Source organism: Garra rufa, chromosome 4 (assembly GCF_049309525.1).
Source record: "Garra rufa chromosome 4, GarRuf1.0, whole genome shotgun sequence".
In the NCBI taxonomy this organism is placed as follows: domain Eukaryota; kingdom Metazoa; phylum Chordata; class Actinopteri; order Cypriniformes; family Cyprinidae; genus Garra; species Garra rufa.
The window spans coordinates 11,118,161-11,143,696 of record NC_133364.1 but is presented as its reverse complement, the minus strand read 5'-3'; the positions used below and the strand labels follow the sequence as shown (position 1 = coordinate 11,143,696).

Genomic DNA, 25,536 nt, shown 5'->3' with positions numbered 1-25,536 from the left:
CATTTGTGTGTGAGAGAGAAAGAGGGTGGAAAACCAGAAATGGTCTACTGGGAGCTGTGTCACACGTTGCACAATTATAGAGAAAGTGCCCTTCTCCTAGACCTGCATCCATTTGGTTCTTACTTTAGTGACTGGTTCTTGTCCTTGGTCTTGTGCTCCACCACCATCTTTGCAGACTGGCCCACAGTGAAGGCGAACGTGCCCTGGACGTGCTGTGGGTATCTGAGCTTATGCATGTGCTTCCTGAACACCTCGGCGAGATCCGACGCCACCTCCTCATCAAAGGCGATCTTCATCAGCTACAAGAGAAGAAAAAGTATTGAGAAAAGCGTGAAGAGTAAAAGCTTGATCCATTTTCAATGCTGCTAAACCACAAATAATATAAAATAAAATTGTTGCAAACTACTTTTTTGCACCAAAACCAATCACACCAAGTCAAATACAGTTGTTTTTTGGGGGGGGCATGCAAACAATCCCAAATATGCACAAACAAAAAATAAATACACTAAAGTAAAATAAAATATTGGCAAAAGATATCAATCAATAAATATTTTAAAAATATATTTTTTAATAATACATATACAAATCAAATTATATAATTAATATATGAAATTAGTATGCATTAACTGGAAGCTACTAAATCTCAAATATAGCAAAATAAAATAAATAAATACATAAATGTTTTAAGTATATTTTAACACATATATACATCAAATTATATAATTAATATACAATATGATACAGCCTGAATTAACTAAAAAAGAAGGGCTTTTGATACTATATCTCAAATATTGCAAAATAAAATATTTAAATAAATATTTTACGTATTTTTTTATAATAATATATATACACTGATCAATTCTCATCCTAAATCTCAAATATAGCAAAATAAATAATACATTAAGTATATTTTTAAATAACACATATCTAAATCACATCATATAATTTATATATAACATGATATTAGTCATGCTATATATTATATATATATATAAAATAATTCTCATGCTACTAAATCTCAAATATAGCAAAATAAAGACATTTGAAGAATATTAGTTATTTTTTATCTATATCTCTCTCTCTCTCTCTCTCTCTCTATATATATATATATATATATATATATATATATATATGTATATGTATATGTATATGTATGTATGTATATATATATATATATATATATATATATATATATATATAAAATTCTATAGTATGATCATAGTCTGTATTAACTGAATAGGACAATTTTTTGATCAATTCTCATGCTACTAAATCTCAAATAAAGCAAAATAAAACATTTAAATAAACAAACATTTTAAGCATATTTTTAAATAATAAATATATAAATCCAATTATATAGTTAATATATAATATGAAAATAGTCTGTATTAACTGAATTGGACAGGTTTTTGATGAATTCTAATGCTACTAAATCTCAAATATATCAAAAATCTTTTTTAGCAAAATATATATTTTTTCAATAAATAGCAAAATAAAATAAATGTTTTAAGCTCATTTTTTAAATTATACATGCATATCAAATTATATAATTAATACATATGATATTAGTCTGTAATAATTTAATAGAAGGGGTTTTTGACCAATTCCCGTGGTACTTGACCTCAAATTTAGCTAAATAAAATATTTAAATAAATATTTTATTTTAAGTATACTCTTTAAATAATACATATATAAACAAAATTATATAATTAAATTATAATATGATATTAGTCTGCATTAACTGAACAGGAAGGGTTTTTAATCAATTGTCATGCTACTAAATCTCAAATATAGCAAAATATGTGCAAGCTATTTTTTGCACCAAAATCCCAAAAACACTTTTTAATAATAAAAAAATAAATAATAATAAATACTTGAATTAATTAATTTAATGAAATAATAAAAAAAATTATATAATTAATTTAATATAAGAGGGTTTTGTACACGTACGTAACTTAATGCACTGTGAGTTATGGAGCAACAGGAAATAGAGAAAGGTCAGGTGACACCCAATACCTGAAAGGTGCAGGAACGCAGCTGGAGCCCTTCCTGGATGAACTGATCCATGGGAAGAGTAACAGAGATCCGCTTCTCTTTCGTGAGGGAGGCGATGGGGAACGAGCGGGTGACCACTTGCTCTCCAACTGCAAAACACAAACATGTACGGCAATATTTAACGCACCTACAAAAAGGCTTTTTCATTTCAATTTTCATTCCAATTTCTTTAATTCAATTCCACCAGCATTCCAACTGCACGACTCTAATTATGCAAATCAGCCGCAGAGAGAAGCATGACTTTTGACCAATAGGAGCGTACCGAGAGGGTCGGTGGGCGTGCCCTTGAATATGAGGCGGTAGGAAGTGAGGAAGATCGCTCCCTCGGCGGGCAGCAGAGGCGGGCCGCCCATCGCCCCCGTGGCTTCCTCTCGGCCGTCTGTTATCAGATGGACCCGCATGCCGTCCATCACGAACTCCTCACCAGGGAGCAGCGTTGGTCTCAAAAGCTTGGGCTGGAGTTAGAAAGAGACAAGAAGAAAAAAATACAGAGGAAACAGGGAATGCAAAATCAGTATGTATTGTGTGAGCTGCTCAAATATGAAATAAAAACCATACTTCATTGCAAACATGCAGATGCTTCAGGAGATCAAGAACTGGAGGAAACTGATCATTCAAATCAAAAACACACAGCAATGGTGCATTTCCTCTCTGTCTGTTTGACATTTCTTGAGCGTGTAAATGAGTGTAATGAAACAAATTCATCTGAATGCTTCAGGTCAATGTGAAAGTGAATCTGTAATGTGATTTATTTCAGTATTTCAGTAAAACGGGATGTTCAATCAAGTATGACTGATTTCATCCAATGGGAACTGATTAGATCATGAAAAAAGAAAAATTCTAATTTATTGCTATTTTATATTACAGCAAAAAAATTTAACAAAAACTACAACTACTTTTTTTATCAAACTACCTAAATAAAATGTAAGTTATATTTTCTTTCATCAAATAGCAATTTTAAAGTTTCTGAATATATTGTATTTAATTAATAATAAATAAAATAATTTTTAAATTACAATATTTTAGAAAGACTTTGTTAACATTTTTTTACACTGTTTAACACTGTTTTTTAAAACGTAAATTACCTTTTTAATAAATTACCATTTTTGCAACAATTAAATTACCTCTTTTTTTTTTTTTACTTAAATTACATATTTCTATTTCATTCATAATAAATAATGAATTATTTAAAATAAATTATTTTCAAATAACAACATTTTAGAAATACTTCATTAACAAATTGTTTTTAAATGAAAATTAAATAAATTATCTGAATTTAATTACCGATTTTTAAAATGCAAATTACCATTTTTTAATTCAATTGCAATTTTTTAAAAATTAAAATACCTTTTCTTTTTAACTAAAATTATTATTTTTCCAACTTAATTATTAATAAATACATTATTTAAAAATACTTCATTAGCAACTTTTTAAAATTAAATTACCTTTTTAACTGATATTTAAATGTAAATTACTTTTTTATATTTTTTCTTAAATCACTTATTTTTCAAATTCAATTATTAATAAATACATTATTTAAAATTACAATATTAATTTGTTAAAAATCAATAAAAAAGTTTTTTAAAATGCCTGAATTTAAATACAGATTTTTAAAATGTAAATTACCATTTTTAATCAAATTTAAAAAAATTCCAAATAACTCTTTTACTTCAATTACATATTTTTAAAATTTAAATTAATTTAAAATAATTATTTTTTAAAGACTTCACTAACAATTTTTTTAAAAGTTAAATACTGATTTTTAAATGCAAGTGACCTTTTTTTTAATCAAATTACAATTACTTTTTAACATTTTTTTTAACTTAAAAAGCTTTTTTTATTAAATTACCTATTTAATAAATTCCTGAATTTAGTAACTGATATCAAAATGTAAATTACCATTTTATTAAAACAAATTTAAATTACATTTAATTATTAATAAAAATAAGTTTTTACATTACAATATTTTAGAAAGACTTTTGTTAACAGTAATATTTTGATGAAAGATTACAAAAGACAAACATTTTTTATAATGTGCACTGATTATTTACACGCATTGCGAAGTGCATAGGGTCAATTTAGATTTCACGTTGATTCAAAGCATGGGATACTTGGATAAATGCATTTATAATCTGGATGTAAAACATTCTGTCCCACAGTTCTTCGAATTCAATTTCACGTCCAGAAATGCCAGAAGCAATATTTTCATCTGGGAAAAACAGCTTATGTTTCCACTGAGCTTTTTTTCCCAAATAAACAAATGCGTTATGAGTCCAAAAACAGTGAAGCGAGGCCAATTTCTCCATCTAGACCCAAATCCTCTCTAGACGCTTATGCAAGAGCAAGTTTCAAATCACATTCAGTGTTGAGGCTCTGAGTGATTTACGGATCTCATGAGCCTCTACTGTCTCATTGTAATGGGAAGTGATCTCGAGTCCATCTGTCTAGCGCCGTTCAGCAGGTGGGCTTCATTCACACTCTCTCGCTTGAGTTGTTGGGAAAGTGTTCGATGTTGGCGTCCCGTGACAGATCTGGTTGCTGGGCAGTGAGTGTTGAAAGATGCATGACTGCTTCTCCAGCACAGACTAGTTTTCTTTAGAAGTCAGTGGAGTAAAAATACAGTTTTGCTCTTCCATGTGAAATCAAAAAACAAGGCAAGGTCTTTACCACACTTCACTGCACTGTTCTCCTATCATGCTTAAATGAATAGTTCAAGATCAGTAAACTTGCTCATGTTGTTCCCAAACCATATTTCGTGGAAAGGTGTTCAGGTATTCTTTTCTATATAATGATGGTGAATAAATGGAATATAAATAAGTGAGTAATTGAAGATAATTTAAATAAAATAAAAAAAGGTGAAAATTTAATTAAACTAAAAAAATAATTAAATTAAACAAAAGGTGGAAAATAAAATAAATAAAAAAAGGTGAGAAAAAAAAATAAAACAATTTTAGGGTGAAGATAGTCATTTATTTAATTAAGGTAAGGAATAAAGAAATATATAAGTTAAAAATAATTAATTAAAAGAAATAATGGAAGATAATTTATTCAAATAAAATAAAATATAAGGTAAAGAAAATACAAAATATAAAAAATTAGGGTGAAGATAACTTTGCATTTAATTAGGGTAAATAAAAATTATATAAAAAATATAAAATAATTGCTTTAAAAGAAACAAAGTCAAACATATCTGCAATGGCATGAGGGGAAAATAAAATAAGGTGATAACTTTTTATTTAATTAAGGTGAATATAAAATACATTATATTTAAAAAATAATAAATGAAAAAAAAGAAGATAATAAAATGTGACAAAATAATATAAAATAACTACTAACTATAATTAGGGTAAATAAAAAAATATACAAATATAAAAATATAAAATAATTACTTTAAAAGAAACAAAGTCAAACATATCTGCAATGGCATGAGGGGAAAATAAAATAAGGTGATAACTTTTTATTTAATTAAAGTGAATATAAAATACATTATATTTAAAAAATAATAAATGAAAAAAAAGAAGATAATAAAATGTGACAAAATAATATAAAATAACTACTAACTATAATTAGGGTAAATAAAAAAAATATACAAATATAAAAATATAAAATAATTACTTTAAAAGAAAGTCAAACATCTGGAATGACATGAAGGTGAGTAAAGTAAGGTGATTTAAAAAAATATATTATATTTAAAAAATAATTAGCTAACAATAACAATGAGATGAGGGTGAGTAATGGAAGATAATTAAAATAAGATAAAAAAATAATAAGTGAAAAATAAAATACAATAAAATAATTAAGGTGAAGATAATTTTTCTTTAAATAAATTATATTAAAAATGAATGAAGATAGTTTTCCCCTTTAAGACCGCTCTGAGGTTATATACAGGAATAAGTGTATTGTGCAACACAATGGAAATGTTTTCGATAAACTCATGTCAAAACATATGAAATAAACCATGAAGGCATTGCTAGGCTGTTGCGATAATATTTGACCAAGATCCTCGATAAAATCAAACCTTCGTGTTAAAGGAAAGCACAGCAGAAGGCCAGACAAAAGTGTGCTCCAAACAGCAGGCCAAGAAGACCAGCATGCATCACTCAGGCCACGGTCAGTGACGCAAACGTACCTGCAGTGGCACTCGGACTCATGGGTGGAGGGCTGAAGTGGAATGTGAGCGGATCTGCCTGGGTTTTCTACACTGCATTTCCTGCCCAGCGGAACATAAAACAATGAGTTGGTTACCTTTTGGATGGGCGGCAGTCGTTTGCTCTCCCTGTGAACCGCGTCCAATGTCTCGATGTGCATCTGAACGATGTCTTAAAGAGAAACAGTTAAGAATTATAAGTAAAAAACAAGTTTAGTACTATTCAGACGGATTCTGATGGCTACACTGTTCAATGTTTTTTTACCTGGTATCATTGTGTGAAGAGCCTTCAGGTGTTCATTGGTCACGCCGCTCTCGTTGCACACTTTATCAACAAAGCGGTTGATGAACCGAACGACAGAGTTTGCAACATCCGAGCTCTCTGCGTCCTCAAAGCCGCTCTCAGTGTCGTAGCTTTCTGCCATGCTACCCGCAATACTGGACGAACAAAAATCTTTTATTAGTTGTCAATATTTTGACATTTTATTTATATTCACATTTCACATTTATTTTATTTTATTTTGTCTTCATTAATTTACCCTCTTGTCATTCCGTGTTTGAATTTGTTTTATCATTTATTTTTTGTTCACATTAAATAAAGAATATCTTGTTTAAAATTATTAGTTCACCCTAAAATGAGTTATATTTATTTCTCACTTTTTATTTTACTCCATTTAAATTTTCACCTTGCATTTAATTTTTTACCTTATTTTAGATTTTATTTTTTGTTATTTGAAAGTTATATATCTTCATGCTCTTTTATTATTTTTTTTGCACTTTTTATTTTACTTCATTTTATTTCTCACCTTGTATTTAATTCACTTTCATTTTTCAACTTTTATTTTATTATTTTATTTTCTTAATTAAATAAAAAATTATCTTCACCCTAAAACTCATGCTTTTATTTTATTTTTCACTTTTCATTTGACTTTTTATTTGACAAATTTAAATTTTCACCTTTTTTTATTGAATTTTTTGTTCACCTTAAACAAGTTATCTTCAACCTAATATTAGTTTAACCCAAAATGAAAGTTATATTTATTTATGCTCTTTTAATTTCATTTTATTTATTTATTTGCACTTTTTATATTACTTCAATTTATTTTTCACCTTGTATTTAATCGTCTTTTTCATGTTTTTTAACCTTTATTTTATTTTATTTTTCACTTTTTCTTTTACTCCATTAATTTTTTTACCTTGCATTTAATTGTTCAACTTTTATTTATTTTTTTACCTTATTTTTTATTTTTTGTTCACCTTAATTAAATAAAAATGATCTTCAACGTAAAACTATTAGTTTACCCGAAAATGAAAGTTATATTTATTTATGCTCTTTTTTGTGCACATTTTATTTTTCACCTTGTATTTAATTTACTTTCATTTTTCACCTTTTATTTTATTTTTTTATTTTCATCTTAATTAAATAAAAAATTATCTTCACCCTAAAATGAAAGTTATATTTATTTACTCATGCTCTTTTATTTTATTTTTCACTTTTCATTTGACTTTTTATTTGACAAATTTAATTTTTCACATTGCATTTAATTTAATATTTTACCTTTTATTTTATTTTTTGTTCACCTTAAACAAAAGTTATCTTCAACCTAATATTAGTTTAACCCAAAATGAAAGTTATATTTATTTATGCTCTTTTCATTTCATTTTTATTTATTTATTCATGTATTTATTTGCACTTTTTATATTACTTTAATTTATTTTTCACCTTGTATTTAATCGACTTTTTCATGTTTTATTTTTTTACCTTTATTTTATTTTATTGTTCACTTTTTCTTTTACTCCATTAAATTTTTTACCTTGCATTTAATTGTTCAACTTTTATTTATTTTTTTACCTTTTTTTTTTGTTCACCTTAATTAAATAAAAATGATATTCAACGCTAAACTATTAGTTTACCCGAAAATGAAAGTTATATTTATTTATGCTCTTTTTTTGTGCCCATTTTATTTTTCACCTTGTATTTAATTTAATTTTTTTATTTTCATCTTAATTAAATAAAAAATTATCTTCACCCTAAAATGATAGTTATATTTATTTACTCATGCTCTTTTATTTTATTTTTCACTTTTTATTTGACAAATTAAATTTTTCACATTGCATTTAATTTAATTTTCACCATTTAATATTTTACCCTTTTTTATTTTATTTTTTGTTCACCTTAAACAAAAGCCATCTTCAACCTAATATTAGTTTAACCCAAAATGAAAGTTATATTTATGCTCTTTTCATTTCATTTTATTTATTTATTTGCGCTTTTTATATTACTTCAATTTATTTTTCACCTTGTATTTAATCGACTTTTTCATGTTTTTTTTAACCTTTATTTTATTTTATTTTTCACTTTTTCTTTTACTCCATTAATTTTTTTACCTTGCATTTAATTGTTCTTTTATTTATTTTTTTACCTTATTTTTTATTTTTTGTTCACCTTAATTAAATAAAAATCAACGTAAAACTATTAGTTTACCCGAAAATGAAAGTTATATTCATTAATGCTCTTTTTTGTGCACATTTTATTTTTCACCTTGTATTTAATTTACTTTAATTTTTCACCTTTTATTTAATTTTTTACCTTTATTTTGATCTTAATTTACACAAAAATATCTTAAACCTAAAATTATTAGTTCACCTTAAAATAAAAGTTATATTTACATACTCATGCTTTTTTATTTTATTTTTCGTTTTTCACCTTTTATTGTACTTTATTTTTTACCTTGTATTTAATTTTATTTTTTAGCTTTTATTATATTTTATACCTTTTATTATATTTATATCTTCATTTACTTACCCTCTTGTCATTCCACGTTTTACTTAGCTTCTTTTATTTATTTTTTAAATAATTTATTTTCTGTTTACCTAATAATGACCTTCCCCCTAAAATAAAAGTTATATTTATTCATGCTCTTTTATTTTATTTTTCACCTTGTATTTAATTTAATTTCACTTAAATGAGTTTAATTAGATTTTTTTTTTTTTATCTTTATTCACTTACCCTCATGTCATAATTATGTAATTATTTTTTAAATAATTTATTTTTTGTTCAAACAAATTATTAGTTCACCCTAAAATGAAAGTTATATGTATTTACTTATTTTTCACCTTTTATTTTATTTTCAAACTGTGTTTTTGTGCCCACACACCTGTTCGTGACGTAGCTGTTGCTGACGCTCTCCACATCTCCAAAGCCGGTGTTGCGGAGCAGGCGGTTCTTACTGGTGTCGAGCGGCAGCAGCAGGTAACTCATACGGTTGGCATAGTGGATGGCCTGACTGAAAACTGTACTCTCTTCCTTCTGAACGCGCTCCTGTTGCTGTTCCTTACTCAGTGTAGGCCACAGACGGCTCTGCTCAGACGCCAACTCCAGTGCACTTATTGGCTTCTGACCCCCAATGCCCTCTCCGTCCTGAAAGAAGCAAGTCAAAGTTCAAAAGGTAGCAGTAAAAATAAATATTTAATACATTTTTTGTAAATAATAAATAAGTACATATTAATAAACATTTCAATAAAAAATTGTATTTTTATTTTTTATTAATAAATAAGTATTTAATAATACATTTAAAAGAAAAGATGGTGTAGAAAGAAGTCTCTTCTGCTCACTAAAGCTGCACTTATTTGATTTAAAATACAGTAAACACAGTAAAATTCTAAAATATTATTACAATTCAAAATATCTGTGTTCTATTTGAATATATTTTAAAATGTAATTTATTCCTGTGATGCAATGCTGAATTTTGAGCATTGTTACTCCAGTCACATGATCCTTCAGAAATCATTTTAATATGCTTATTTGCTGCTCTAGAAACATTTCTAAAAATCTTTTGCAACACTATAAATGTCTTCTTATAAAGGTCACTTTTGATCAATTGAATGCATCCTTGCTGAATAAATCTTTGAACTTTTGAATAGTAGTGTACAGTTTTTTTTTTATTAAAGGTAATGTTTAAAAATAACTTTAATTAAAAATATTATTAAAATACAACAAAATAGAATATAATTAAATTAAATGAAAAATACAAAAAATTTAATTAAATAAAAAAGAAAATAAATGACTTAATAAAATAACTAAATTAGCAAATAAATGAAATTAAAAATTAAATTAGATAAAAACATACAAAAAATAAAAAAGAAAAGAAATACAAAAAAGAAAAGAACTAAAGCAAATAAATAAAATAAATTTAATTAAATAAATAAAGAAATAAAATAGAATTAAATAAAGTAAAATACAAAAAAATTAAATAAAACTGAATTAAATTAAATAAATAATACAAAAAAATAAATAAATAAATAAAATGAAGTAAAATAACTCAATTAGCAAATATAAAAAATAAACTAAACTTACAGGGCTGGATGCATCTCCATCCTCGCCGTTCTCCAGGTAAAGGGCCCTGATGTGTTTCTGAACATCACTGTAAAACATAGCTTCCCAGAACTGCATGTTGGTCCACACCATATGCTCCTGAACACAACTGTAGGCGAACTGGGTGATGCCTCCACCCAATTTCTGCAACACACAAAAAACACATGCTATAAAGATGCTGAACTCCAACTTCCATACAGTACCCTTAAATGAACAGACACGCATTCATCACTCATTGAACTTCTTAACTCAGTAAAATATGCTCAGCTTACTATTAACTATCACAAAATAAGACATAAACATTATCCCACTTAACATATGGATACCTACTGAATACATAAATATGACCCTGGACCACAAAACCAGTCTTAAGTCGCTGGGGTATATTTGTAGCAATAGCCAAAAATACATTGTATGGGACAAAATGCTACATTTTTCTTTCATGCCAAAAATCATTAGGATATTAAGTAAAGATCATGTTCCATGAAGATATTTAGTAAATTTCCTACTGTAAATATATCAAAACCTAATTTTTGATTATAATATGCATTGCTAAGAGCTTCATTTGGACAACTTTAAAAACGATTTTCTAAATATTTAGATTATTTCGCACCCTCAGATTTTAAAAAGTTGTATCTCAGCTAAATATAGTCTTAACCTAGCAAACCAAACACCAATGGAAAGCTTGTTTGTTCAGCTTTAAGATGATGTATAAATCTCAAATTACAAAATTATGACTGGTTTTGTGCTCCAGGGTCACATATAAGAAGTCCCCCCTCTATTTGAACTCTCTTCTTTGTCTGGTCTCTTACTGATTCCCTATTCTTCACAGAAATGCCGTTGTGTTGGTTCACATCTTAACTCACCCGACAGAAGGCAGTGACCAATGGCAGCAGCGCAGAAGCAATTCCATGTTCATCCATATGTGAGCAATCCTGAAGATAAAAATAGACATCAAAACATTTGCAGAACAAAATTTATGGAGGTAAATGATGATGATAAAATCAACAACGATCATAAACTGAACCAAAACATAACTTCCCGCTTCCTTATTGCAGCACTACAATCCGAGAAACACCTATAAACACCCTATATCTGATTCCTTAAATAAAAACATTGCTGTTTTTTACCTGCAGGGTACAATTCATCATGCGGACGATGTAGTCAAACTGTTGGTCGTCTAAAACAGCCCTGTTCTGGAGCACGTGCAGGTTGAGCTCCTGGGTGAGACAGACGCGCGCCGCCCGACCTTTCAGCGCACGTAACACCGCAGGCATTAACTGCGAACACACACAAGTTAACACAGAGATCATAAATGCTTTGGCAGAAACAGACACCATAAATCTGGGTTATGTTTAACAGAAAAGAATGACAAACATAAATAAGAGGCTCGTACCTTCTTGGCTTCCAGCATCTTGTTGTCGAAAATGTACGTGATGCAGTTTCTGACCACTTCTAACCTCCTGGCGCTGTTGGCCAGAACATTTCCATTCCTGTCCACTATGTCACCTAGAAGTCAGAGAGATGTAAACATTGATTATGAAGATCAGCACAAAGCTGTTTTCGGAGGTGGTGTTTTCTACATGAGAAGTGCAATCTCACCCAGTGCGGGTCCGGACGGGACCATGCCCTTCAGTTCGGCCTTGACCACAGGCGGGGCGGTTTTGAGTTTTGCCGTCGCGTGGTCTATAAAGAGCTGCACGGAGACCTCGTCCAGCTGAGGGAAAGTGGTCTGTGGGAGCCGGGACTGTGCGCTTTCAGCAGTTCTCTGAACTCTGTGCATGGTTACTGCTGGGTATGGGTTTTCCTGTGGGGAAAAAGAGAGATAAATGTGTGTTTAGAAACACAATTACAAACAAAATCATGGAAAATTTGCATGCATATGTTTTCTTGCATTGTAATACTATAATGTAATTTAATAGTGGCTTATGCTCATCAAGGCTGTATTTATTTGATCAAAAATACAGAAAAAAAACAACAATATTGAGAAATATTATTTCAATTCCAATTCTTCAATTTTTGGTTTTAATATACTTTAAAATATAATTTATTCCTGTGACGCACAGCTGAATTTTCAGCATCATTACTTCAATCTTCAGTGTCACATGATCATTCAGAAATCATTCTAATATGCTGATTTATTATCAATGTTGGAAACAGTGCTGCTTAATATTTTTTGGAACCTGTGATACTTTCTTCAGGATTATTTGATGAATAAAAAGTTAAAAAGAACAGCATTTATTAAAAAAATAAGCTTTTCCAAAACTTTTGAGCGGCAGTGTATATACACACACTGCTGCTTGAAAGTTTGGAATCTGTATGATTTTTAATGTTTTTAATGAAGTCTCTTATGCTCATCAAGGCTGTATTTTATTTGATCAAAAATACAGGAAAAACAACAATATTGTGAAATATTATTCCAATTTAAAATAACAGTTTTCTATTTTAATAAAATAAAATTTATTCATGTGATGCAAAGCTGAATTTTCAGCATTATTATCCTCAGTGTCACATGATCCTTCAGAAATCATTCTAATGTGCTGATTTATTATCAATGTTAGAAACAGTTGTGCTGCTTAATATTTTTTGTTACCTGTAATACTTTTTTTTAGAATTCTTTGATGAATAAAAAGTTAAGAACTGCATTTGTTTCAAAAAATAAGTCTTTTCCAATACTTTTGAGTGGCAGTGTATATACACACACTGCTGCTTGAAAGTTTGGAATCTGTATGATTTTTAATGTTTTTAATGAAGTCTCTTATGCTCATCAATGCTGTATTTTATTTGATCAAAAATACAGGAAAAACAACAATATTGTGAAATATTATTCCTATTTAAAATAACAGTTTTCTCTTTTAATATACTTTAGAATATAATTTATTCCTGTGATGCAAAGCTGAATTTTCATCAGCTGTTAATCCAGTCTTTAGTGTCACATGATCATTCAGAAATCATTCTAATATGCTGATTTATTATTAGAATTATCAATGTTGGAAATTGTTGTGCTGCTTAATTTTTTTTTTTTTAAACCTGTTATACTCTATCAGATTCTTTGATGAATATAAACGTTAAGAACAACAGCATTTATTCAAAATAGAGTGCTATCACTTTGACACATCCTTGCTGAACAAAAGTATTAATTCCTTTAAAACAAATCTTTAAAACAATTATTTATTTACAATTATTAGAAACGCAAAAAAAATTAAAAATACATTACATATTGAACTGATCCCAAACTTGAACGGCAGTTTAAAAATCACTGCAAATGTTGCTAATCAATTTAGGCATCTCAATATTGTAATTTACCTATGGAAAACACATTTTTATTTTTAGATTTTGAGAACTTGTCAAAGTTCAAATTTTAGCAATTTTGTTATGCGCTTTGACATTTTTATTAGTTTATTTTTTAGCTTTAAATGTATTCTTATTTCAGCAACTTTGAAATAAGAATGTCTAAGATTTAACATTTAACAATTTTTTTATTCATTTCTTTAAAAAGAAAAAAACTACTGACCCCAAACTTTTGAATTTAGTGCATATTGTAACACAAAATTTACATTTTGAATAAACACTGTTCTTTTTAACTTATTTATCAAAGAATCCTGAAAAAAGGAATACAGGTTCAAAAAAATATATAGCAGCACAACTGTCCAACACTGATAATAAATCAGCATATTACAATGATTTCTGAAGGTGACTGGAGTAATGATGCTGAAAATTCAGCTTTGCTTCACATTAATAAATAATATTTGAAAGTATATTAAAACAGAAAACTGTTATTTTATTTCACAAATTACATTTTCTCTGTATTTTTGTTCAAATAAATGCAGCCTTGATGAGCATATGAAACTTCTTTAAAAAACATTAAAAATCTTACTTGAATGGCAGTGTAAAGTGCAATTTTTTACAAATGAATTTAGGCATCACAACATTGTACTCTACCTATGGAATTTACAAGTTTATTTTGAGATTTCCTAAACATGACAAACTATTCAAATATTGTTTTCATAGTTTAACATTACTGGAAGAGTCCACACACACACACACACACACACACACACACACACAAAAATGTGATTATTATTATACGGGTCATTCCAAACCCATATGACTTTGTTTCTTCTCCAGAAGACAGAAGTAAATATTTTGAAGCTGATTGGTTAGTTTCAGTTCCAACTGACTTCTATTGTATTGTTGGTCCATAAAATAGAAGTCAATAGGAACTAAAAGTGTCTGGTTACCAAAACACTTCAAAATATTTCATTTTTTGTTTCAAAGAAGAAATCAAGCCATACAGATTCAGAAGATTTGAAAGATTTTCATTTTTGGGTCGACTATCCCTTTAAGTGAGAGTTATGACAACAGTAAATACTGATTTTATGGTTCCACACGTTTTCAACTTCCTAATTGGAGTTTTAACGCAGCTTCAAAAGAGCTCTACACGATCTCAGCCGAGGAATAAGAGTCTTATCTAGCAAAACTATGTGCCACTTTCTTAAAAAATACAATTTATATACCTTTTCACCACAAATGCTCATCTTGCACCAGCCCAGCCTCACATTGGAAAGGTCACACACGATGTAGGCAGAAGTACCGACCCAGTGTTTACACATTGAATGTGCAAAGAAAGTCAAACAGTTTTTTAGAAAATGGCATATCGTTTTGCTAGATAAGACCCTCATTCCTTGGCTAGGATCGTGTAGAGACCTTTGAAGCTGCATTGAAACTGCAATTTGGACCTTCAACCCAAAGAAGTCCACTATATGGAGAAAAATCCTGGAATGTTTTCCTTAAAGAAACTTAACACCTTTGCGACTGAAAAAAGAAAGTCACTTCATTTGACACATTTTTTGAAACCTGCGATACTTTTTTTTCAGGATTCTTTGATCAATAAATGGTTAAAAAGAACAGCATTTATTTAAAAAGTTCAAACGTTTGGGGTCAGAACATTTTTATTCTTTCTTTTTTGAAAGAAATTATTTTTTTTTTTGTCCAAGGGTGTGTTAAATTAATAAAAAGTGATAGCATAGATTTACATTTATTTCTGGAAAAAAATCCTGAAAAAAGTATCACAGGTTCCAAAAAAATATTAAGCAGCACGGCTGTTTCCTACATTGATAATAAAAGTAATAATCAGTATACAGGTAAGAAACATGAACCAAACATACATTTTTGAAAAGGTGCTCCGCCAGCTCCTTAACATGCTTCATGACTTTCTGAGGATCTCCTGTTTCCTGTCGAATGCGCTCCACCTGATTAGCTATGAGCTAGGTGAAAGGAAATAAGAGAGAAGAGATCAGTAAGCTTGAAAAACACCAAAACAAGACATCGTTTTCAATGTCCTACGTGACTTACATCGTCAAACAGGTCTGTGGCTCTGTACGGAGGACCCCGCTCGGACACGAAACCCGCAAAAGCCATACCGTCCAACACCTTCATCAGGAAGTCATCCTCAGATAGTGCTCTCTGGCCCAAAAATGCAGCCTGGAGAGAAAACAACAAGCTTTATAGGTCTGTTTATGATTTTGTATTGCATCTGAAGTTGAATTTTAGAGCTCTTTAGTACCTTATGAAAGCGTATGACAGGTTCAGGGTGGATGCGAATTATATGCAGACACCATCGATAGCCTTGAAAAAGCTGTGCGAACAGCCACAGGAAGACAGCGCGGATCTCCTTATCCTGTAGTGCACACAAAACAATGACACTGTTGTAAATCAATCACTTCCTGCAATGTCACGTCCGTCACGTCGGGTTTCAGCGTCAATAAAAAAACATTTGCATTTCTAGATGCTGACGATTACTCGAGGAAGGAGGAAAAGCATATTTATAGATTCAAAAGATATTTATAAAACATATTACCTAAATCTTAAGGGTGGATGGTTAAATGGAAGGAGGAGGAAAAGCATATTTGTAATGCTGGACCACAAAACCAGTCTTAAAGGAACACTCCACTTTTTTTGGAAATAGGCTCATTCTCCAACTCCCCCCGAGTTAATAAGTTGATTTTTACCGTTTTGAAATCCATTCAGCCGTTCTCCTGTTCTGGCGATATCACTTTTAGCATAGCTTAGCATAAATCATTGAATCCTATTAGACCAGTGGCATTGCGTTCAAAAATGACCAACGAGTTTCCATATTTGTCCCATTTAAAACTTGACTCTTCTGTAGTTTATATCGTGTACTAAGACCGGTGGAAATGCAAAGCTGCGAGTTTGTAGGCTGATAAGATTAGGAACTACACTTCCATTCCGGCGTAATAGTCAAGGAAGTTTGCTGCCGTAATATGGCCGAAGCAGGCGGAGTATTATCAGAAATGAGTTCCCAGCTAGTTTAGCATTTGCACATGTGCTGCGTGGTATTACTGCTCCTGCTTCAGCCTTATTACGGCAGCAAACTTCCTTGACTATTACGCCGGAATGGAAGTGTAGTTCCTAATCTTATCAGCCTACAAACTCGCAGCTTTGCATTTCCACCGGTCTTAGTACACGATATAACTACAGAAGAGTCAAGTTTTAAATGGGACAAATATGGAAACTCGTTGGTCATTTTTGAACGCGATGCTATTGGTCTAATAGTAGGGCTGCAACGATTAATCGAACGATGTTGTGAGGCGCGTCTAGACAATGAAGCCGGTACTTTGATTAGTAGTAAATCTCCATCACGTGCGTTCAGCTGGAGCGGCAATTCAAACACCCCGCCGTAAATCACTGACAAGCCACGCCAAATCGCGCTGAAAATCGAATTCGATTTTCATTCGATTTTTGGCGTGGCTTGTCAGTGATTTACGGCGGGGTGTTTGAATTGCCGCTCCAGCTGAACGCACGTGATGGAGATTTACTACTAATCAAAGTACCGCTTCATTGTCTAGACGCGCCTCACAACATCGTTCGATTAATCGTTGCAGCCCTATCTAATAGGATTCAATGATCTATGCTAAGCTATGCTAAAAGTGATATCGCCAGAACAGGAGAACGGCTGAATGGATTTCAAAACAGTAAAACTCAGCTTATTAACTCGGGGGGAGTTGGAGAATGAGCCTATTTCCAAAAAAAGTGGAGTGTTCCTTTAAAGGATTAGTTCACTTTCATAACAACAATGCACAGATAATGTACTCACCCCCTTGTCATCAAAGATGTTCATGTCTTTCTTTCCTCAGTCGTAAAGAAATTATGTTTTTTTTGAGGAAAACATTTCAGGACTTCTATCTTTATAATGGATATGGATGGCGCCCCGAAGTTTGAACTTCCAAAATGCACTTTAAATGCAGCTTCAAAAGGCTCTAAACAATCCCAGCCGATGAGGAAGGGTCTTATCTAGCGAAACGATCGGTTATTTTCGAAACAAATTGACCATTTATATACTTTTTAACCTCAAATGCTCGTCTTGCCTCATCTCTGCGCAGCACATGCGAAGTCTGTGTGATTCGGGCAAATACAGTTAGGGTATGTCGAAAAATACCCATCTCGTTTTCTTCCCCATCTTCAAAAAAGCCTTAGATCGCTGCAAAAGTACCAACATAGTGTTTACAAAGTGAACATACAAAGAAACTCAAACGCCCTTTACAAAAAAAGGTAAAAACAGCATTGTAGGACAATTTTGACATTGAAGACATAAACGAGACGGGAGTTTTTCAACATCCCCTAACAGCATCGACCCGGATTCTACTGAGTACACATGCACTGCGCAGAGACTAGACAAGACGAGCATTTGAAGCTAAAAAGTATATAAATTGTCAATTTGTTTCGAAAATAACCGATCGTTTCGCTAGATAAGACCCTTCCTCCTCGGCTGGGATCGTTTAGAGCCTTTTGAAGCTGCATTTAAACTGCGTTTTAGAAGTTCAAACTTCGGAGCACCATCCATATCCATTATAAAGAGAGAAATCCTGAAACGTTTTCCTCAAAAAAAAAACATTACGACATCTTGGATGACAAGGGGGTGAGTACATTATCTGTACATTGTTGTTATAAAAGTGAACTAATCCTTTAAGTAGCATGGGTATATTTGTAGCAGTAGCCAAAAATACATTACATGGGTCTTAATAATCAAATTATCTTTTAAGTCAAAAATCATTAGGAAATTAAGATCACGTTCTGTGAAGATACTTTGTAAATGGCCAACCGTAAATATATCAAAACTTAACTTTTGATTAGTAATATGCATTGCTAAGAACTTCATTTGCACAACTTTAAAGGTGATTTTCTCAGTATTTTGATGTTTTTGCGCCCTCAGATTTTCAAATATTTTCCAAATATTGTCCTATCCTAACAAAACATTCATTAAGCTTATTTAATCGAAAAATTCAAAAACATTGACCCCTATGACTGGTTTTGTTGTCCAGGGTCACATTTATTGATTCACAAGAACTACCTGAATCTTAAGTGTGGATGGTTGCATGGAAGGAGGAGGAAAAGCATGATCAGCCACTTCCAGCTCAGGATCAAGAACCTTTAATCACACAAAATACACAAATACATATTAAGATTATGGTGCAGTCAGTCTTGATTGCCTGCTATATACATCTAGTCATTGATAAGAAGCGACACAGATGCTGACAAATTTTCTTTTCTAGGAAAAAGCCCCAAGTAAACAATACAGCTAATAAAATATGCAAATATTTACTATGACATTGATTTTTTTTTGCTGTATGATTCAACACATGAAATTAACTTTGGTCATTATTCACTTCCGATATGAATATTTTGTTGCAAGTCATTGAAGGAACAAAGCTAAATGTTTCATTTGAGTTTGATATAGATTCAGGATCTATTTATGTATTATTTAGTAGTTTTATAGTATTTATTTAATATTTAAATTAGCTTATTTTTTTTAGTTTTCAATTTTCAATGCAAGTTTGTTACCTGCCCTGACATTTTTATTATTTTCTTTTTAGCCTTAATTTATTATTATTTTAGCAACTTTAAAACTTCTTTAAAATTTAAAAAGATCTTACACATGTTGCCTTGGCTGCTAGAGTTGCTGAAATAATAATAAATTAAGCTAAAATAAATAAATATATATAGCAACATGTTTGAGATTGTTCATTTTTAAATTTGAGAAATTTTATGTGCTCTGACATTTTAATTATTTTTTTTAGCTTTAATTTATAATTTCAGCAACTTAAACTTAAAAATAAAAAATAAAAATCTTGAACATGTTGCATTGGTTTCTAAAGTTGCTTAAATAATAATAAATGAATTAGCTAAAACTGATAATAAATAGAAAAAATAAACTAATAAAAAAGTCAAAGCATGTAACAAAATAGCTAAAATGTAATAATAATACGTCTTAGACATGTTGCCTTGGCTGCTAAAGTTGTGAAATAAGAATAAATTAAAGCTACATAAATAAAAAAATTCCAAATGTTAACTTTTTTTTATAATTAGTTGTTAAGTGATTATATAGATATAAGGCAACATGTCCAAGATTTTTCATTATTATTCCATTTTTAAAATTGTGTCACGTGCTTTTGATTTGAATTACTTTTTGTCATTTTTTTAAGCTTTGATTTATTGGTATTTAAAACTTTAAAATTCTTAAACATGTTGCCTTGGCTGCTAAAGTTGCTAAAATAAGGATAAATTAAAGCTGGAAAATAAATAGAAATATATAAAATACTTTAAAACTTAAAAAAAAAAAAATCTTAAACATGTTGCCTTGGCTGCTAAAGTTGCTTAAATAAGAATACATTAAAACTAAAAAATAAATATATAAATAAAAAATACTTTAAAACTTAAAAAAAAAAAAAATCTTACACATGTTGCCTTGGCTGCTAAAGTTGCTTAAATGAGAATAAATTAAAACTAAAAAATAAATATATAAATAAAAAAATACTTTAAAACTTAAAAAAAAATCTTAAACATGTTGCCTTGGCTGCTAAAGTTGCTAAAATAAGGATAAATTAAAGCTGGAAAATAAATAGAAATATATAAAATACTTTAAAACTTAAAAAAAAAAAAATCTTAAACATGTTGCCTTGGCTGCTAAAGTTGCTTAAATAAGAATACATTAAAACTAAAAAATAAATATATAAATAAAAAATACTTTAAAACTTAAAAAAAAAAAAAAATCTTACACATGTTGCCTTGGCTGCTAAAGTTGCTTAAATGAGAATAAATTAAAACTAAAAAATAAATATATAAATACTTTAAAACTTAAAAAAAAATCTTAAACATGTTGCCTTGGCTGCTAAAGTTGCTAAAATAAGGATAAATTAAAGCTGGAAAATAAATAGAAATATATAAAATACTTTAAAACTTAAAAAAAAAAAAATCTTAAACATGTTGCCTTGGCTGCTAAAGTTGCTAAAATAAGGATAAATTAAAGCTGGAAAATAAATAGAAATATATAAAATACTTTAAAACTTAAAAAAAAAAAAATCTTAAACATGTTGCCTTGGCTGCTAAAGTTGCTTAAATAAGAATACATTAAAACTAAAAAATAAATATATAAATAAAAAATACTTTAAAACTTAAAAAAAAAAAAATCTTACACATGTTGCCTTGGCTGCTAAAGTTGCTTAAATGAGAATAAATTAAAACTAAAAAATAAATATATAAATAAAAAAATACTTTAAAACTTAAAAAAAAATCTTAAACATGTTGCCTTGGCTGCTAAAGTTGCTTAAATGAGAATACATTAAAACTAAAAAATAAATATATAAATAAAAAATACTTTAAAACTTAAAAAAAAAAAATCTTAAACATGTTGCCTTGGCTGCTAAAGTTGCTTAAATGAGAATAAATTAAAACTAAAAAATAAATATATAAATAAAAAAATACTTTAAAACTTAAAAAAAAATCTTAAACATGTTGCCTTGGCTGCTAAAGTTGCTTAAATAAGAATAAGTTAAAACTAAAAAATAAATATATAAATAAATAAAATACTTTAAAACTTAAAAAAAAAACTTAAACATGTTGCCTTGGCTGCTAAAGTTGCTTAAATAAGAATAAATTAAAACTAAAAAATAAATATATAAATAAAAAAATAATTAAAAACTTAAAAAAAAATCTTAAACATGTTGCCTTGGCTGCTAAAGTTGCTTAAATGAGAATACATTAAAACTAAAAAATAAATATATAAATAAAAAAATACTTTAAAACTTAAAAAAAAAAAAAAAATCTTAAATATGTTACCTTGGCTGCTAAAGTTGCTTAAATAAAAATACATTAAAACTAAAAAATAAATATATAAATAAAAAAATACTTTAAAACTTAAAAAAAAAAAAATCTTAAACATGTTGCCTTGGCTGCTAAAGTTGCTTAAATGAGAATAAATTTTAAAAATAATAATAAGAACATAAAAATAAAATAAACTAATAAAAATGACAAAGCACGTAAAAAATTGCTAAAATTTTTAAATAAAAAAATCGTACACATGTTGCAGGTAAAGTTGCTTAAAATGTCAAAGGACATAAACATTAACGTTTTTATCATTAATTGCTAAATAATTACATACATTATATATATATATATATATATATATATATATATATATATATATATATATATATATTAGTTGACATACATTTTAATTGTCCCATTTTTCTCTTCATTTTTCCCTTCAACACACTTTTTATTCAGGCTCTGACAAATAAACAATTAGCTATCTTCCATTTAAATTTACAGTACGATGTATGAGTCACTATTAATGCCTAGATCTTTCCTGAAAGAAAGCTATCAGCTTCTTTGCAGGAAAAAGTGGGTTTTCCGTTCTGTGCTCATACCTAAAAGTGTCAGGTTGTCTGTGTGTGTTTGTTTAGATTAGATCTAAATTGGCACAGAAAGGTCCATGTGTGTGGCATTCACATTTCGCCCCTCTGGAAACAAGCCCAGAGTCCCACAGATACTCTGCTGTCTCTCGAAAACGTACGTCTATGGCGCCAAGGCAGACAGACCATCCCGGCACAAGTGGCAGAGGTTGCATATGCATGTTTGAGCGAGCAGGGCTCACATAACCGCATCCCCTCAGGGAAAGGAGATGATAATCATGGCTGAGAAAAGAGATGGCCATGCCTCAGTAATAAAGCCATTTCATCTGTTTAATTGCCTGGAAAACGTGGGGTTTCCTCGTTTTCTTTTTCACCATCCGTACTGTTCTTTATCCAAAGGTTAAAGATGCTTCCGATAGCTGTGTAGGCAACTATATCCTGTACCTTTTCAATTAGCTAAGTGAGTTTTGTTATTAGCTCCAGCTCAAGACAACAGCTTTCTGTAATTACAGAAGCGCAGAGAGCACAGACGAGCCGGATTCAGATACTTTTTTGAGGGAACCAGATTGAGACGCAGTCATAAAGTATGTATATTTTACGCGTATTTTTCTGAAAGTGATTTAGTGCACAAAGTGACAAGCGCAGTCAATCAGAACATATTTAATGTTTAAATACAGTTATAATAAGTAGGATTTTAGGCCAGTTATATATTACACAGATGACAAAAATGTAGCGAAACCAAACCACTGACGAAATAACAATGGTTTTGTGGCTTGACAGAAACTCAGATTAACAAGATATGCGATTTATTGCTTTGTCATGTCATGAACACAATGAACATTGTGTTTTAGGCTGTTGTGGCTCACATTAAACTGATTTAAGACTTGAGGCTTAAAATGGTGGCATTGTTAGTTGGGGAGTAAAAATGTGTGATGCACCAATTAAATTGAGTGCATTCATAACCAAATTAAATAACGGGCTATAAAATCATTTTAAATTGTAATAGTATAAAAATGAGTTGTGTTCATGTATTGCAAAGTATGGCAATCCACCACATTCAGGCGGTGTTGTTATTGTTAACCAAAGAAATTAAAACTCTAAACTTCTTTTGTTAATTTAAATAACGCTGAAATAAAATATAAATATTAGATGAAAAATTTAAACTTAAAAAACTTTTAAAAATCTTAAACATGTTGCTTTGGCTGTTAAAGTTGCTAAAACGTTAACAGCCAATAACAATATTGTACAATTTAAAGATGCACAATATAGGAGGTAACATATCAAATATTATACAATATTAGAGTTTTTTTAATTTAGCAGAAACAGTCAATTACAGAATAAATAAATAAAGATTTAAAAAAATAATAAACAAAAACCTGGTTTTAATTAGGGGTGTACACACACACACATATATATATATATATATATATATATATATATATATATATATATATATATATATATATATATTTTTTTTTTTTTTTTTTTTTTTTTTTTAGCACAATCAGTAAATTACAAAATAAATCAGAACATAATAATCATAAAAATCTGGTATTAATTAGGGATGCACAGCTATTAATTATTAGTCAATATTATTATAATTTTTTAATTTAGCATCAGTAAATTACAGAATAAATAAATAACATAAGAAATAATTATACAAAATTGGTACTACTTATGAATGCATAGATATCAATTATTTATTAGTCAATATTTTTTTTAATTTAGCATCAGTAAATTACAGAATAAATAAATAATAACATAATTTAAGAAATATTTATTATACAACAATTGGAACAAATTATGGATGCACAGATATCAATTATTGTTTTTTTTTATTTAGCATCAGTAAATTACAGAATAAATAAATAAGAACATATTTAAGAAATAATAAAAATTAGGGATGCACACATCAATTATTTTTTTTATTTTTTTTTATTTAGCACAATAATTAAATTACTAAATAAGAACATAATAATCATACAAATCTGGTATCAATTAGGGATGCACAGATATTAATTTTTGGTCAGTATTAAATCTTATATAGGGATGCACAGATATCAATTATAAGTCAACATTATTATTATTTTTAATTTGACAACAGAATAATTAAAACTTAAGAAATAATTATAAAAATGTAGTAGTAATCAGGGATGCTCAGATATCAATTATCAGTTAATATATATATATATATATATATATATTTTTTTTTTTTTTTTTTAATTTAACAACAGTATATAACAGAATAAATAAATAAAAACGTATTTAAGAAATAATTATAAAAATCTAGTAGTTATTAAGGGATACTCAGATATCAATTATCAGTCAATATTATATATTTTTTTTTTATTTAGCAAGTAAACTACAGAATAAATAAATAATAAGAACACATGATTTAAGAAATAAAGAAAACTTGTACTAATTAGGTACAATATTAGTTTTCAGTTGATAGTAAAGTTTTTTTTTGTTATTGTTGTTCTATTATATATATATATAAATATATATTATCTCAAAGGATATGCAGTTTGCATCTCTACGCAAAAACTTTATAAAGTTATGTCTGGTTAGGACAATGTGTAATAATTCACACATTTCTTTGACTGAGAAATTAGTAGTCAAATGTTTCATGGACTTTTTTTATAGAATATTGCTCTATCATTACAATGACTTAAAACCACCATAAAGCTGCTGTAAAATCCCTATCAGCACTATAATCTTCCTCACAATACAGCGAGCGTAAATTAAACAAGGAAGTGTGCTTGGTTGAGTAATGTGTGCCGAGAACCATTTAATTACCGTTGGCACAACGCCTCATTATGATAAATATTTATATCATGTTTATATAGCCCCAATCCATCCATTAAACCTGCAACACTTCCTCTGCCTGTGCTGCGGTTTGTCAAATTATCTTTAAAAACTTAATGTCAACCATGACATCTTCAGCCCTGCCAGAGATTACCTAACCCAAGACTGGCCCACATCCAACTAATGGGTAAAACAAGTTAGATACCATGGAGATGACGGTCTGCGTGTAATGAAGAAGTGGCTCAGGCAGCAGGGATATGTGGACACACTCTGGGATGGTGACCGTGCCTCCGTCCAGGTCTGCAATAATCACATCGAGCTGGGAATAGAAACACAGGAACATGAACGTAAATACAAACCCAGATTGAACATATTGTTCTATATGGGCAGATGCAGAAATATGCATAACATCAACTCATATTTCAAAAACAGGAAACTGAGTG

General features: G+C 29.2%; 1 protein-coding gene across 1 annotated transcript in view; it reads right to left on the bottom strand.

Moving 5' to 3' along the window:
* The window catches only part of sbf1 (SET binding factor 1), a 72,922-nt gene that overhangs the window by 12,346 nt on the left and 35,040 nt on the right, over positions 1–25,536 (bottom strand). The window contains exons 7-22 of the mRNA XM_073837714.1: positions 25,299–25,412; positions 18,949–19,026; positions 16,144–16,257; positions 15,933–16,061; positions 15,746–15,844; positions 12,180–12,384; positions 11,974–12,086; positions 11,708–11,857; positions 11,444–11,512; positions 10,560–10,721; positions 9,361–9,623; positions 6,468–6,640; positions 6,301–6,374; positions 2,318–2,510; positions 2,017–2,144; positions 124–299 (exon numbers count right to left, since the gene is read on the bottom strand). Coding sequence (XP_073693815.1) covers positions 124–299; positions 2,017–2,144; positions 2,318–2,510; positions 6,301–6,374; positions 6,468–6,640; positions 9,361–9,623; positions 10,560–10,721; positions 11,444–11,512; positions 11,708–11,857; positions 11,974–12,086; positions 12,180–12,384; positions 15,746–15,844; positions 15,933–16,061; positions 16,144–16,257; positions 18,949–19,026; positions 25,299–25,412 — 2,240 coding nt within the window. The remainder of the gene's footprint in view (positions 1–123; positions 300–2,016; positions 2,145–2,317; positions 2,511–6,300; positions 6,375–6,467; positions 6,641–9,360; positions 9,624–10,559; positions 10,722–11,443; positions 11,513–11,707; positions 11,858–11,973; positions 12,087–12,179; positions 12,385–15,745; positions 15,845–15,932; positions 16,062–16,143; positions 16,258–18,948; positions 19,027–25,298; positions 25,413–25,536) is intronic.